This window comes from Schistocerca americana, chromosome 1, assembly GCF_021461395.2.
Source record: "Schistocerca americana isolate TAMUIC-IGC-003095 chromosome 1, iqSchAmer2.1, whole genome shotgun sequence".
Classification (NCBI taxonomy): Eukaryota; Metazoa; Arthropoda; class Insecta; order Orthoptera; family Acrididae; genus Schistocerca; species Schistocerca americana.
The window spans coordinates 253788052-253803457 of record NC_060119.1 but is presented as its reverse complement, the minus strand read 5'-3'; the positions used below and the strand labels follow the sequence as shown (position 1 = coordinate 253803457).

At 40.5% G+C, this 15406-nt stretch overlaps 1 protein-coding gene across 1 annotated transcript in view; it reads right to left on the bottom strand.

Annotated features, from left to right (window-relative positions):
* The window catches only part of LOC124623192 (DNA-dependent protein kinase catalytic subunit-like), a 565210-nt gene that overhangs the window by 209651 nt on the left and 340153 nt on the right, over positions 1-15406 (bottom strand). The window contains exon 30 of the mRNA XM_047149022.1: positions 13054-13168. Coding sequence (XP_047004978.1) covers positions 13054-13168 — 115 coding nt within the window. The remainder of the gene's footprint in view (positions 1-13053; positions 13169-15406) is intronic.

The window sequence follows — 15406 nt, the reverse complement described above, 5'->3', positions numbered from 1 at the left end:
CATGCCCACAGCAATTTCTCATCTTTGTTTTCATTCTCAGTAAATCACACTCAATTGGTAATCCATTCCATTGGGATCTGCATTACCAGTGTCTGTCGGTTGGATATGGTTTATACAGCTGTCGTGGTTGGGCTGTTACTTTCTGTAGCACACTTCTGTGAGTGTTGGTTCCTGGCATCAGAGCATGTGAAATTGCATAGGAGGTGCATGATCAGTCACCACTTTTTTACCATACAAATAGCACTGCAGTAGTTTCATGAGAGTAGTGTTAGTGTCATGTCCAGCACATTCAGTCATGTCTGTACAATTCCAAGAGTCTACTGATAGTATCAACCGATTCCTTTGCATACTCCATGACCTCAGTCGTCAACTTTCATAATGCACATGCACTGACTAGTACATTGACTACCTTGTTACCTATTGTCATCTTCCTCACTCTTCCCAACGTACCGTTTAGCTTCCTGAAGTCATTGTTTACAGCAGTTCGAATATGATTTTCAATAACCTTCCCCCGTGTCTAATCAATCCCTCTTGCATTGCCAAAAGATATGTAGCACCATGTCTATTGCTTGCTGCATTTGTCCCCGTAATCATTCGTAGGACCTATGCAATTCTTTATATTCTCCTCACACTTGTAAGAACAACCCTTCGCTCTCTGCTTCTCAGCGTAGCCCTGAGAATACATCCTCGAACCCTTTCATCTTGTTTCTCATGTCACAAGTGTTAAAAATTAATCTCAGCATCCATCTATAGAAATATGAATCGCTTCCTTCTACATGATAGAAAGCACTCTGCTTTCATATTGCTGATCTCATTGCATTCCCCCTCCAACTTCTGTGAAGAGGTGAAGCACTGCCACAATTAGGATACCCTCTATCTGTGATCCTAGCTTATAGCAACCTGGAAACAGGGAGCCACAACTACTTCCCCCCACAGGTCACGCAACATCTCTGCTCTCACTCTTCTCCTTACTTCGTTCCTCCTTTTTCTTTGCTATCTGTGCTGATAATAGTGGCAATGAATGTAGTACGGTTTGAAATGTTCGTAGACACCCAACATGAACAATCGTACTCCTAGTTGGTAACCAAAGTTTGACACTGGCTGGTGACCTTATCTCTACCTCTTGTCACAAACACTCTTGTTTTACTATTAGCGATATAAGGGCTTGACAACATTACTCATTGCCTTACCCTACACTGCAGTAATTTCCCTCTGGGTTTCCTAACTACTGCTTGCTGTTTCACAGCTTTCATATTTCCTTTCTGCACGTCTCCATACCTCCCTTAGTGTCTTGGCAAAATTGTGAACTGACTCTGTGCCCTTACCAACTTTGGTCTGATCACATAAAATTGTTAAGGAATCCTCCTCTTATACACCACCTCATGAGGGGGTAGTTCAGTAACAGTATGAAACTTCGAGTTGTAAGTTGTTATGACAAATGTCGGGTACATATCCCAGTCACTATGGTAAGAGTTTACACGGTAACTCGACATCCTACCAGCAATCAGATGCACTCTCTACATCTACCATTCGTTTGCAGGTGCAATGAAGCAGTTCTTAATTTCCGAACACGTAGCAAATGACAGTTATTTTGTAAGGTCTGACATGAAATTTGTCCCTTGGTCTGTGATTACTGTTTCAAGCACACAAAAACTGACCAACCAGTTGTTAACCATGGCTTTCAAAACCGTATCTGCTTGCTGATTTGGAATGGCAATCATTTTTGTGTACTATAAAAATTGCGAATAATTGTTAAAATGGAACAGTTTCCTGGCAGAGTCCAGTCAAATGGACTTAGGACATCCATTCCTATCATCTCAAATGGCTTAACTGCCTCTGGCAACCTTTGTAAAGCTATCTGCTTATGCTTCATGTCTGCTCGCTGTGCACACTGTATCCACTCTTTACATATTGGTCTTATGTCTTCCTTCCTTCATTCCCTTCCACCAGCACTGTTCTATTACCTTCTGATTCATTGTCTGCAATCTGTACGTCCAGGTAGCATGTGGTTGTGTGTCTCATTCAACTCTTTCTCCTTGAACTTAGTTGGCACCACTATGTGTGGTCCCAACCTAGTTGTCTTACTTATGAAGCTATCACACATGCTGAACTGCAGCTGCGTATTGTCCAATTTGTGGTAGGCACCAGTGGCTCACACTACTTGCCACTCAGCAAGACTGTAATACTACCATGTTCCTGCGCAATCTATTTGTGTTTCCATGCTTCCTGCCTGCAACTTCCCAATCAAACTCATTCAACTTCAGCAACACCCATGAGCCTGCTAGAAGGATCCTTCAAACGTAATAACCATTTCAGAGCTGCATGATTAGTCACCATTTTGAATTTTCACCTATACATATAGCATTTAAAATAAGCACCTCCATATATCAAGCTGAGCATTTCCTTCTCTTTCATGGAACAGTTTAGTTTTTTATTTTTTATTTTTCTTATTGTCATCCGTCTCCTGACTTAAAACACACACCATTGGTAGACTGGAGGCGTCATGTGACATCACAAACTCTCTTTGATAGTCTAGGAAAATCACACCTGGGCTCAATGTCAAAGCTTTTTTCAATCTATCGAATGCAGCCAGGCATCCCTTCAACCACTCAAATTTTCCGCTCTTTTTCAACAGTTGTGTGAGTGCTGTGCAGCATCTGCAAAACTCTTTGGAAATTTCTTATAATAATTTGCCAACACCAGAAATGGGTGTAGCTCTTTACTATTCTTGGGAACCAGCGAATGTTGTACTACTTGCAGAACCTCAAGTCTGTCTTTACTCTGTCTTACTAAATATATGCTCCAAGTAACACACTTCCTCCAAGGCAAACAAATACTTCTCCATGCTCAATGTAAGGTGTGCAGTATGACCTATCACAGCCTCTGTACATGCTCCTCTGTGTTCCTTGGGAAGAATTACTTTATTGGAGTACACTAAGAATTGCAATGGTTTCATCAATCTCAGTACCTTGTCCAGCAACCACTGAAATGTTGCTGTTGTGTCCTTCAATCCACATGACATCCTTTGGTATTGATAGTGACCCCACAGCGCTGAAAATGTTGCCTTCGGTTAGTTCTCCAGCATAACTTCTATTAATGGTACCCACTCCTCTGGTCCATGGCAGAGAAGTGGGTGCACTGTCCCAAGGTACTCATGATCTCCATTATTTTAGGTGTTGGATATGTGCCTGTTATCAATTTACTATTAAGATATTAGTAGTCACAGCAGGCTCTGTATTTCTTGGAATCACACACTGGTTTTTTTTGTCACAACCACAATTGTGGTTCCCCATGGACTTGTGCTCTCTTCTATTGTTGCATTGACTAGCTGTTGGCCAGTGTAATACATAGTTAGCTGTAAATGTCAGTGTATACAACATGGTTTCTATACATTAGTACTTCATTTCCTGTTGGCATTTGATGTTGCACAACAGGTGTTGCAGACAATGGACCCTGTGACTAAAATAAATTCTCTAATTCTTTCAGCAATTCCTCCATCTACACTCTCTCTGTTCCTTCTAATTGCTCTTTCATTTTAGGTAATTTAGTCTTAACAGTTGCCTGCGTCTAAATACTTCTCTTCCAAAACAATGTCATGTGTCCAAACATCGTTCTCTTCTAGTGGTTGTATTATACACATAACACTCAGGTTCTACATTCATCCAAAGAAAGTTCCTGGTGCCCTCTGGCACAATACCCTGCAAATAAAGCCTTAATGTTTTTGTACACAGTTTAATCAATCTGTCACCGTAAGTTAGATGAACCTTGCAACAGTATTTCACTGTTGACAGTTTACCCCAACTGGAATGTCATTCCTCTAAATTCCACCGTATATGTTTGCTGAAGGTCAATTTTAGCATGACATTATAGCCTTATGAAATACTACAAATTGGAAATTTAATAATGCTGACTCAACTAACTTCATATCTTTGTCACCCTCACTCATGCAATCTATAGTGTGATGGGTCTAATCATTTCTGACCAACAAGGTCTCTTTATCACTAACAAATTTGCCCCCATGTTCCACGAAAACTTGCATTTCCTGTCTTTCAAAACTCTCACTATAGCACTTTCTGCCTCTGCATATGTATCTTTAGCATTAAAATCTTAAGGGAATGCCACTCAGTGGACTTAGGTTCCCTTTCGCATTTAACCATTGCCCACTTCTCCACTGAGTATTCCCAGCATTACTACTATAATCTCATCGATGGTGTCCACCAACATCATTGCTTCTGGACATGCCCTGATTGTCCACACCTATAACATTTCACAGTAATAGGAATCATACTTAGCTTGTCCTGCACCCTTGTTGCTACATCAATTTCTTCAAACTCTGTAGCCAATCTCAGTGCACCTCTTCAATCACTTCTCAAAACATCACGTAAAAAGCCCCTTAGAAAGATGCCAAATTCCCTATGCTCAGCTTCCTGGAGTATAATCTTATTTTCTTCATCATTCTCCCAAAATTCATAAATTTTTCACATTAATCTTGTGTATTCTATCTGTGAAACCCTCCCCTGTTTCATTATGCCCCTTTGATCCACTACTTAACTACACACAAAACAATCTTGCACTTTTTCCCTTTTTATATTGTTGTAGGAGGCCTTTCTTCAACTGCTTAAAAGTCTGTGTCACTTTGTACACCTAACAAACACTTTTGCCTCCTCAATCAGCCATAATTTCTGTACCTGCAACAACTTTTCAACTTACCAGCCTCTCATCTTTGCCAATGGTGCCAAGTCATATGTGAAAGGCTTTACACCCTCTGTTGACTTACCAGAAAAAGGACTAATTATTCTGGCAGTGGCTGGAACTATCTGAGGATCGGCCTGTGGGGCTAACACTAACTGCTCATCTTTAACCACAAGTAAGTACTGTGTGGCATCCTGCTGCACAAAACCTGGCATCAGGGATTCTGTCATTGCAGAACCCGTATCCCTGATATACAAGTAAGTACAGTACAGTACTAACCAACGGCAGCCCTCTCTCTCTCTATCTATCTATCTATCTCTCTCTCTCTCTCTCTCTCTCTCTCTCTCTCTCTCTCTCTCTCTCTCTCTCTCTCTTTCTCTCTCTGACACACGAATGCGCATTCATTCATGCATGCATGCGTTTAAGTGCGCGTGTGCCGCCACCCCAATAGGAAAGCACCAAGCCCAGGAAGGTGGACTTAATGCTTGAAGATGTCGTGGTGAAGGCAGTGCCATCCTCTGCATTTGTGGCAATCTATTTATTTTAAGAAACATGAACTTGCCATTCATGCCAGGCAGTACAGATCATCATACAAAATACACACTTATCAGGAAATTTTTGGCAATTTTCTTACACAATCATTTTCTTGCAGACACCATATTATCCAACCAAAATTAATTACACTAGTGAGGTAAAAAGTAAAAATCATTGCAATAAGAGAAAAACGTGTAAGCCTAACTTTTCATTGTGCTAATAATGCCAAAATACACTGGCTGCAAGAAAGTGATGCTCCCAGACGAGGAGGACGAAACAAAAGGAAACTTCACTGATTGAGAGGAAATGTGATTCTATTTCAGTGATTACAAAATAGAGTTGTTTGTTGTTGTAGTGGTCTTCAGTCTTGAGACTGGTTTCATGCAGCTCTCCATGCTAATCTATCCATGCAAGCTCCTTCATCTCCCAGTACCTACTGCAACCTACATCCTTCTGAATCTGCTTAGTGTATTCATCTCTTGGTCTCCCTCTACGATTTTTACCCTCCACACTGCCCTCCAATGCTAAATTTGTGATCCCTTGATGCCTCAGAACATGTCCTACCAACCGATCCCTACTTCTGATCAAGTTGTGCCACAAACTTCTCTTCTCCCCAATCCTATTCAACACCTCCCCATTAGTTATGTGATCTACCCACCTAATCTTCAACATTCTTCTGTAGCACCACATTTCGAAAGCTTCTATTCTCTTCTTGTCCAAATTATTTATTGTCCAAGTTTCACTTCCATACATGGCTACACTCCATACAAATACTTTCAGAAACGACTTCCTGACACTTAAATCTATACTCTATGTTAACAAATTTCTCTTCTTCAGAAACGATTTCCCTGCCATTGCCAGTCTACATTTTACATCTTCTCTACTTCGACCATCATCAGTTATTTTGCTCCCCAAATAACAAAACTCCTTTACTACTTTAAGTGTCTCATTTCCTAATCTAATTCCCTCAGCATCACCCAATTTAATTTGACTACATTCCATTATCCTCGTTTTGCTTTTGTTGATGTTCATCTTATATCATCCTTTTGAAGACACTGTTCATTCCGTTTAACTGCTCTTCCAAGTCCTTTGCTGTCTCTGACAGAATTACAATGTCATCGGCGAACCTCAAGGTTTCTATTTCTTCTCCATGGATTTTAATACCTATTCCGAATTTTTCTTTTGTTTCCTTTACTGCTTGCTCAATATACAGATTGAATAACATCGGGGAGAGGCTACAACCCTGCCTTACTCCCTTCCCAACCACTGCTTCCCTTTCATGCCCCTCGACTCTTATAACTGCCATCTGGTTTCTGTACAAATTGTAAATAGCCTTTCGCTCCCTGTATTTTACCCCTGCCACCCTCAGAATTTGAAAGAGAGTATTCCAGTCAACATTGTCAAAAGCTTTCTCTAAGTCTACAAATGCTAGAAACGTAGGTTTGCCCTTCCTTAATCTAGCTTCTAAGGTAAGTCGTAGGGTCAGTATTGCCTTATGTGTTCCCATATTTCTACGGAATCCAAACTGATCTTCCCCGAGGTCGGCTTCTACTAGTTTTTCCATTCGTGTGTAAAGAATTCGCATTAGTATTTTGCAGCTGGGACTTATTAAACTGATAGTTCGGTAATTTTCACATCTGTCAACACCTGCTTTCTTTGGGATTCGAATTATTATATTCTTCTTGAAGTCTGAGGGTATTTCGCTTGTTTCCTACATCTTGCTCACCAGATGGTAGAGTTTTGTCAGGACTGGCTCTCCCAAGGCCGTCAGTAGTTCCAATGGAATGTTGTCTACTCCGGGGGCCTTGTTTCGACTTAGGTCTTTCAGTGCTCTGTCAAACTCTTCATGCAGTATCGTATCTCCCATTTCATCTTCATCTACATCCTCTTCCATTTCCATAATATTGTCCTCAAGTACATCGCCCTTGTATAGACCCTCTATATACTCCTTCCACCTTTCTGCTTTCCCCTCTTTGCTTAGAACTGGGTTTCCACCTGAGCTCTTGATATTCAAACAAGTGGCTCTCTTTTCTCCAAAGGTATCTCTTATTTTCCTGTAGGCTGTATCCATCTTACCCCTAGTGAGATAAACCTCTACATCCTTACATTTGTCCTGTAGCCATGCCTGCTTAGCCATTTTGCAATTGCTGTCGATCTCATTTTTGAGACATTTGTATTCCTTTTTGCCCGCTTCTTTTACTGTATTTTTATATTTTCTCCTTTCATCAATTAAATGCAATATCTCTTCTGTAACCCAAGGGTTTCTACTAGCCCTCGTCTTTTTACCTACTTGATCCTCTGCTGCCTTCACTACTTCATCCCTAAAAGCTACCCATTCGTCTTCTACTGTATTTCTTTCCCCTATTCCTGTCAATTGTTCCCTTATGCTCTTCCTGAAACTCTGTACAACCTCTAGTTTAGTCGGTTTATCCAGGTCCCATCTCCTTTAATTCCCACTTTTTTGCAGTTTCTTCAGTTTTAATCTACAGTTCACAAACAATAGATTGTGGTCAGAGTCCCATCTGCCCCTGGAAATGTCCTACAGTTTAAAACCTGGTTCCTAAATCTCTGTCTTACCATTATATAATCTATCTGATACCTTTTAGTATCCAGGATTCTTCCATGTATACAACCTTCTTTTATGATACTTGAACCAAGTGATGGCTATGATTAAGTTATGCTCTGTGCAAAATTCTACCAGACGGCTTCCTCTTTCATTTCTTAGCCGCAATCCATATTCACCTACTATGTTTCCTTCTCTCCCTTTTCCTACTGTCGAATTCCAGTCATCCATGACTATTAAATTTTCGTCTCCCTTCACTACCTGAATAATTTCTTTTATCTCATCATACATTTCTTCAATTTCTACGACATCTGCAGAGCTAGTTGGCATATAAACTTTTACTACTGTAGTAGGCATGGGCTTCGTGTCTATCTTGGCCACTATAATACGTTCACTATGCTGTTTGTAGTAGCTTACCCGCACTCCTATTTTTTTATTCATTATTAAACCTACTCCTGCATTACCCCTATTTGATTTTGTATTTATAACCCTGCATTCACCTGACCAGAAGTGTTGTTCCTCCTGCCAAAATAGAGTAAATTTAAATTTACATAGGATGTGGTAGTGTGAGCCGACCTATCGGTATGATGTTGCATCACCTCTGGTGTGGATGCATACATTAAGTTGGTTAGAAAGGGTCTCGTAAAGCTGTTGTACCTCTACGGAGGCAAGCCGGCCCACAACTATTTTAACATATCCTTGATACTGCACTGGAAAGGAACTGATGTTTGAGCTGGTCTGACACTTTTTACTGGGAACAGATCTGGGCCTCTTGCTGGCCTTGGGAGTGCCGTATTTACTCGAATCTAAGCCGCACCTGAAAAATGAGATTCTAAATCAAGGGAACAAAAATTTCCCTAATCTATGCCGCACCTGAAATTTGAGACTTGAAATTCAAGGGGAGAGAATAGTTTTAGGCCGCACCTCCAAATCGAAACATAGTTGGTCCACTGTAATATGAGAAACAATTTAGGTCGAATGAATGACGATACAGCTACAGTAGTTTGGTTCGAGTCGTAAGCTTAGCAGTTAAGCTTTACCAGGTAGCCATTGCTATGGATCAGGCGCTCCGTCCGTATTTATAAGGGTACCCTTCCTTTTTCACGTGCTTCGTCTGGTTTGAATTGATTGCTTATTTTTCATTGATCTGATAAGTGCCGTTCTCTTTGTTATAGGTGTTTATGTCACTCTAAGCTGAAAATGCATTACTGTACTGTGTCATCCATTGTTTGTCGCATTCTGATATTGAGTGTTTACGACCTGTCGCCGCTCGCGGCATGGCTTGCTTTTGTGCGCGCTACCGCCGTTTACAATAAAAAAAAAAAAAGAGAGGAATTCTGTCATTAGCGAAACAATGGCAAGAGACTGCTATTTGTTGTTACTTACACTGCTGCTTTCTTTGATAATGATAAACAAGAACCAAATAATAGACTGCGTATGATAGAAGATGCTCTGAACGAGAGTATAGCGATAATTTTTCTCCGTATGAAAATCTTTGCAGACTCTTCTTTAGTACATTACATTCTGCACAGAAATTAGAGTCATCTTACATTTAAAAATCTAGTCAATTGTCGTGCTTCATTTCTGACTGTATCACTATTAGGCATAAGAATAATACAAATATAAACATGACATAATATGTATATTCTTCCACGTTTGCTGTTGTCTCACTCTAGTTTCGTAGTTTATTAGGCAGACAGGATTTAAATGAGATAGCAGCAAACACAAAGGAATACATGGCAAAATGTTTATATTCGTATTATTCTTATGGTAAAGAGAATACTGCATGTGATACACTATTCATAAAAGTTCCTATTAGCAACCATCTCTTCTCACATGTGGGAAAAAATTCAGAACATAGAGTTGGCCATATTGACAATTCCCAAACAAACAGTCTTGCCAGTTGGATTTTCGTAGTACATTGAAATGCTGCTACATTCGAAGATGAACAATACGGAATTTGCATTTACATCGTTGGATAATGTATGAAAATGCAGTGGTCGAAACTTGGGGCGGAGAAAAAAAAAGCTCGTCTTCCATCGTTTTTTTAATTTATATACTGACGCAGAGTTTTTGGCGCCAGTATTTATTTTTGTGCCTGCAAAGCATGCCTGTGTAGCAGAACATATATTCGACGGCAGAAGTTAGTTGTGGCGGCACCTACCAACATTTTTCAGAACTTCCGCTTACTTTGCACTCGATTCTAAGCTGCAGGCTGTTTTTGGGATTACAAAAACTGGGAAAAAAGTGCGGCTTAAATTCGAGTAAATACGGTACCTCAACATCATGCAGCAGTTCACAGACAGATTGTGAAGTATAGACAAGCATTGTCCTGTTGAAAAGTAGCACCAGAATACCACTACACAAGGGTTAACATATGAGGCTGCAGGAGGTCCATGACATACTGTTGTGACATCAGAGTTCCCTCAGTCACCCACCAGCCGTGACCTGAAATCATACCCAATGGTGCTCCACAACATGTAGACAAGATTGGCACTGTTGTGCCTTCACAAAACATTGGAAGAGTGAGACCCTTTCACCAAGTCGTCACCATACTTGCCAATGATAGTCATTTGGCTAGCGCAGAACTGTGTGTTCCATGCTCCCTAGCGATGGTACCTTTCCAAATACAGCCATCTGTGTTGCGATGTTAATGGCAGCCTATGCATGCGATGGTAATTCCTTAGTCTGGCTGCTGATAGTCTCTGATCGATAGTGACAGATGACACACAATGCAGCAGGGAGTCTGTTACTTGTTCTTAGAGGCACAGTTGTGAAGGGGTTAAGATGTGCTTCACACACAATACAGCGATCCTTACTTGAGGTGCTCTGGCGTGGCTGAGCAGAACTCTGAGGTTGATTATGCCTGCCTTCACATTCCCACACAGTCCAACATCAGTCCACCATCACATTTGAATGCCCCACAAATCTGGATTTTACACCGCTCCACCAGCCGACCAAATGGAGATCTACAATGAAGCCCCTTTCAAACTCATTTAGGTGTTGATATTGCTGTCTCATGTGTATGAGGCATCTCTGCGACCTTCACAGCGATCACTCACATTTTGACACTACTCACACCCCTTGTATAACCTACCAGCTCTGGTAACAATAAAAAACACGAACAACACTAATTCAGTCTGGTGACTGTTCTGTTATGCCACAGACAATTGTAACTCTTCTTATCTACATACCCATCAATGTCATGTTCATGTTACACTGATATCCAACCATATCTTCTCAGTGCTTCACTTTTTTCTTGTCAGCTAGTGTGTATAGTGATGCCCAAGAAGTGACTGTCTGTCATTTCTGTTGGTTCTTTCTTGAGTGTATATATGGCATGAAAGGCAGATCCACAGAAAATGATAGAAGCAGACAGATTTCAGGCCTATCACTATTTCTTCAAACACAATTAGTAGAGAACATTAAAAAACCGAAAGATGAAATATGTACATTTTATCCAAAATGTGTGTACCTTTGTAATTATGATGTTAATCTTGTATGAATCATCAAGTAACTAATATAATGATATAAACAATGGGAATTCCAGGATGGAATACCAACAATATGAAAAGGATAGATTGCTATTCACCAGACAGAGGAGGCATTGAGTCAGAGAGAGGTATGATGAAAACACTGCTAAGCTTTTAGATTTCACACAAAGAAGTCCTTCACAAGCAGAACACACACACACACACACACACACACACACACACACACACACACACACACAAAAGCATGACATACACACGTGAATGGCAGACTGGCAGTTGGGCACCAGCCACCATAGACACTAGCCATAACTAACTCTCTCTCTCTCTCTCTCTCTCTCTCTCTCTCTCTCTCTCTCTCTGTGTGTGTGTGTGTGTGTGTGTGTGTGTGTGTGTTTAAAAGTTTAGCAGTGTTTTCATTGTGTGTGTCTGCAATTCAACACCACTTCCATGTGGTGAGTGGCAAGTCAGCAATTCAACACCTCCTCTATGTGGCGAGTAGCAATCTAACACTTTCATATTACTGCTAGAATAAAAAAACTAAATAAAGCTACAGTATTTTTGTTTGGTGGTGGGACAAACTTTCAGGAAAGATGGAGCAGCTCAAAACTAACCAAATAAGGGAAGAAAGCTCTTTACGGAAGTTATAAGTTGACAATCAAGACAAAGCACCACTCATCAAATAGTGAGTAGAAGGTATGGAAATTCTGGTACTATACAATGCTGGTAGAAAGTATACCACCCTTCCAAACATCTTGCTAATTCATTTATGTGCACTAGTAATTTTATGATATGCCACTTAGTTTTATTACTGGAAGCCTAATATACCAAAATATATAGGTTACTTTGCTACTAGAAGATCATTAAATCTCAAGTGTTGAAGGTGCACCCATCCACAACCATTACAATGATAATAATTAAGCATTATGTATTTCATGTTCATTATATTGACAGTTGAGTGAGTGATGTTACATCATTATAGGCTGTTTGCTACAATGGTATTCTGTAGGACACATCTTTGTTCTTCGCATCTACATTATGTTGCCTGTACGATTCACGTTTATGTGGTTCTATGCTCATATTTCTAATCCCATTTTAAGAACAAAGATGTGACCTATAGAACACCACAGAGGCAAACAGCTGGTAATGATATAACATCCTGGACATAATTGGCAATACAGCTGACACAAAATGATGTGAAATAAAGGTTCACAATAAGACAACTACATAAACAACTTCTCCAGCAAGCGTTTATCATCTATTACATTTTTGTTTGATTTTGCTACTACATACATTGGTATATAAGACACTGTAACTCTTCAGAGTGAATGACTGCAATGTTCATGTATAATTAGCTTTTTTGTGGAGTAAAACATAAATGAGGATAAGAGATTTATTTTAGGGCCAATGTGTAGTTTTTTGTTACATATTGTAAATTCCTTCCAGATATAAATGATCACTTACTCATTTTATGAGATGATGCAGTTTGTAAAAACCATATTGACCAGCTTTTTGGTCGAATATGGACAGGTAGCAATACAACACAACTACTAGGATTTAGAATAATTTATACGTAAGTGTCACTCCAATCACTCATATCAGTGCAGCATGTGACAATATAACTAAACGCAAAAATGTTATTCGAAAAAGTCAATAGATAAGCACGCAGAAGCCAGATGACGCTACAGAATCAATACAAAGTTATGAACACAGTGATGAGAGAGTGTAATGGAACTTATTCCTAATTTTAGTACAAGTAAATAATACACAAACCTGAAGAGCATATCCCAGAAATTGTACTTCTGTTTCTGTGCTGTACAGGTGGTTCAATATATATATAAGTCTCTCTGAAGCAGAAACTGGTAACTGCGAATCTGACCGCCAGTACCTGTTACAGTGTAATTTATTTGAGATTAACCTAAATTTTTGTGGATAAACACTGTGGTAGTACAGTACAAAGCTTAACAATTATTTTAGCTACTAAACACACTTGAATGTTTATACTGGATAAAAGATACAAAAAATACAACAGACCCGCTTTCACCCACAGCTATGACAAAAAAAGGTACACTTTCAATTTTATCAAAAACTGCAAAATTATTTTTAGCAAAAATACAAGTGTGTATGAAAATTGAGACGAACTGATCTTTTATCCTATAGAAAAACATAAAAGTGTCAAAAATTTTCTGAGCTGTAACCACGTGTTTAAAATCTATGAAATAAGCATAAAGCAACATTCATGATTATGAAAAGGTCAAATAGTGCCATAAACATATTCATACAGACACTATGTGATCGAAAGTATCTTGACACCTGACTGAAAATGACTTACAAGTTCCTCGCACCCTCCATCAACAAAGCTGGAATTCAATATGGTGTTCGCCCACCCTCAGCCTTAATGACAGCTTCCACTCTTGGAGGCATATGTTCAATCAGGTGCTGGAAGGTGTCTTGGGAATGGCAGTCCATTCTTCATGCAGTGCTGCACTGAGGGGAGGTACTGATGTCAGTCAGTGAGGCCCAGCACAAAGTTGGCGTCCCAAAACATCCCAAAGGTGTTCAATACAATTCAGGTCAGGACCCTATGCAGGCCGGTCCTCTACAGGGATGTTATTGTCATGCAACCACTCTGCCACAGGCTGTGCATTATGAACAGGTGCTCGATAGTGCTAGAAGATACAGGGGCCATCCCCGAATTTGCTCTTCAACAGTGGCAAGCAAGAAGATGCTTAAAACATCAATGTAGGCTTGTGCTGTGATAGTGCCATGCGAAACAACAAGAGGTGCAAGCCCTTTCCATGAAAAACACAACCACACCATAACACCACTGTCTCCAAATTTTACTGTTGGCACTACATATGCTGGCAGATGACGTTCACCGGGCATTCGTCATACCCACACCCTACCATCGGATCGCCACATTGTGTACCGTGATTTGTCATTCCACACAACATTTTTCCACTGTTCAGTCATCCAATGTTTACACTCCTTACAGACGTGAGGCTTCATTTGGCATTTACCTGCATGATGTGTGGCTTATGAGCAGCCGCTCGACCATGAAATCCAAGTTTTCTCAGCTCCCGCCTAACTGTGATAGTACTTGCAGTGGATCCTGAAGCAGTTTGGAATTCCTATGTGATGGTCTGAACAGATGTCTGCCTATTACACAGTACGACCCTCTTCAACTGTCGGCAGTTTCTGTCAGTCAACAGACAAGGTCAGCCTATATGCTTTTATGCTGTACGTGTCCCTTTACGTTCCCACTTCGCTATCATATCGGAAACAATGGACCTAGGGATGTTTAGGAGTGAGGAAATCTTGCTTATCAACCAGAGAAAGCATTTACACAAAGCAGTTATGAAAGGACAGATTGCTACTCACCACAAGGATGACACGTAAAGTTGCAGAAAGGCAATCTGGAAGGCTGTCACACACTAAGCTTTCGGTCAAAACCTCAGGTGCATGCATGGTCCCAAAGGTGCTCTATACGATTCAGGTCAGGACTGTGTGTGTGCTGTCCATTACAGCGATGTTATTATAATGTAACCACTCTGCCACAGGCTGTGCATTATGAACAGGTGCTCAATAGTGCTAGAAGATGCAGTTGCCATCGCCAAATTGCTCTTCAACAGTGGCAAGCAAGAACATGCTTAAATCATCAATGTAGGCCTGTGCTGTGATAGTGCCACGCAAAACAACAAGGGGTGCAAAAAACACACACACACACACACACACACACACACACACACAAAATCTCTGGCGAAAATAGCAATCGGGAGTGGGGCAAGGAAGTGGTAGGGATAGCAGAGTACGGGTGGGGGAGAGAAGAGTGCTATCTGGTGGACCGTGTAAGGTCTAGAAGGCGTCAGGATAAGGCTGTTCAGGGACTGTGTTGGGAGGCCGTGGGGGAGGGGGAACAGGAAACGGAAACGTTTGGTCGGTGCATTGTCTTGAAGGGGTGTGGAAATCTATCCTATTCATAATTGTTAAAAAAAAAAAAGCAATTATTTACAACAGGCATTCCGGTGAAAAACTAAATGACTGCATAATGTATGTTATTATTGCAGCATGAAAAAGTGCTACTAAGAAGTAATGAATGTATACTGGAGTCTTCACCAACCAGCCT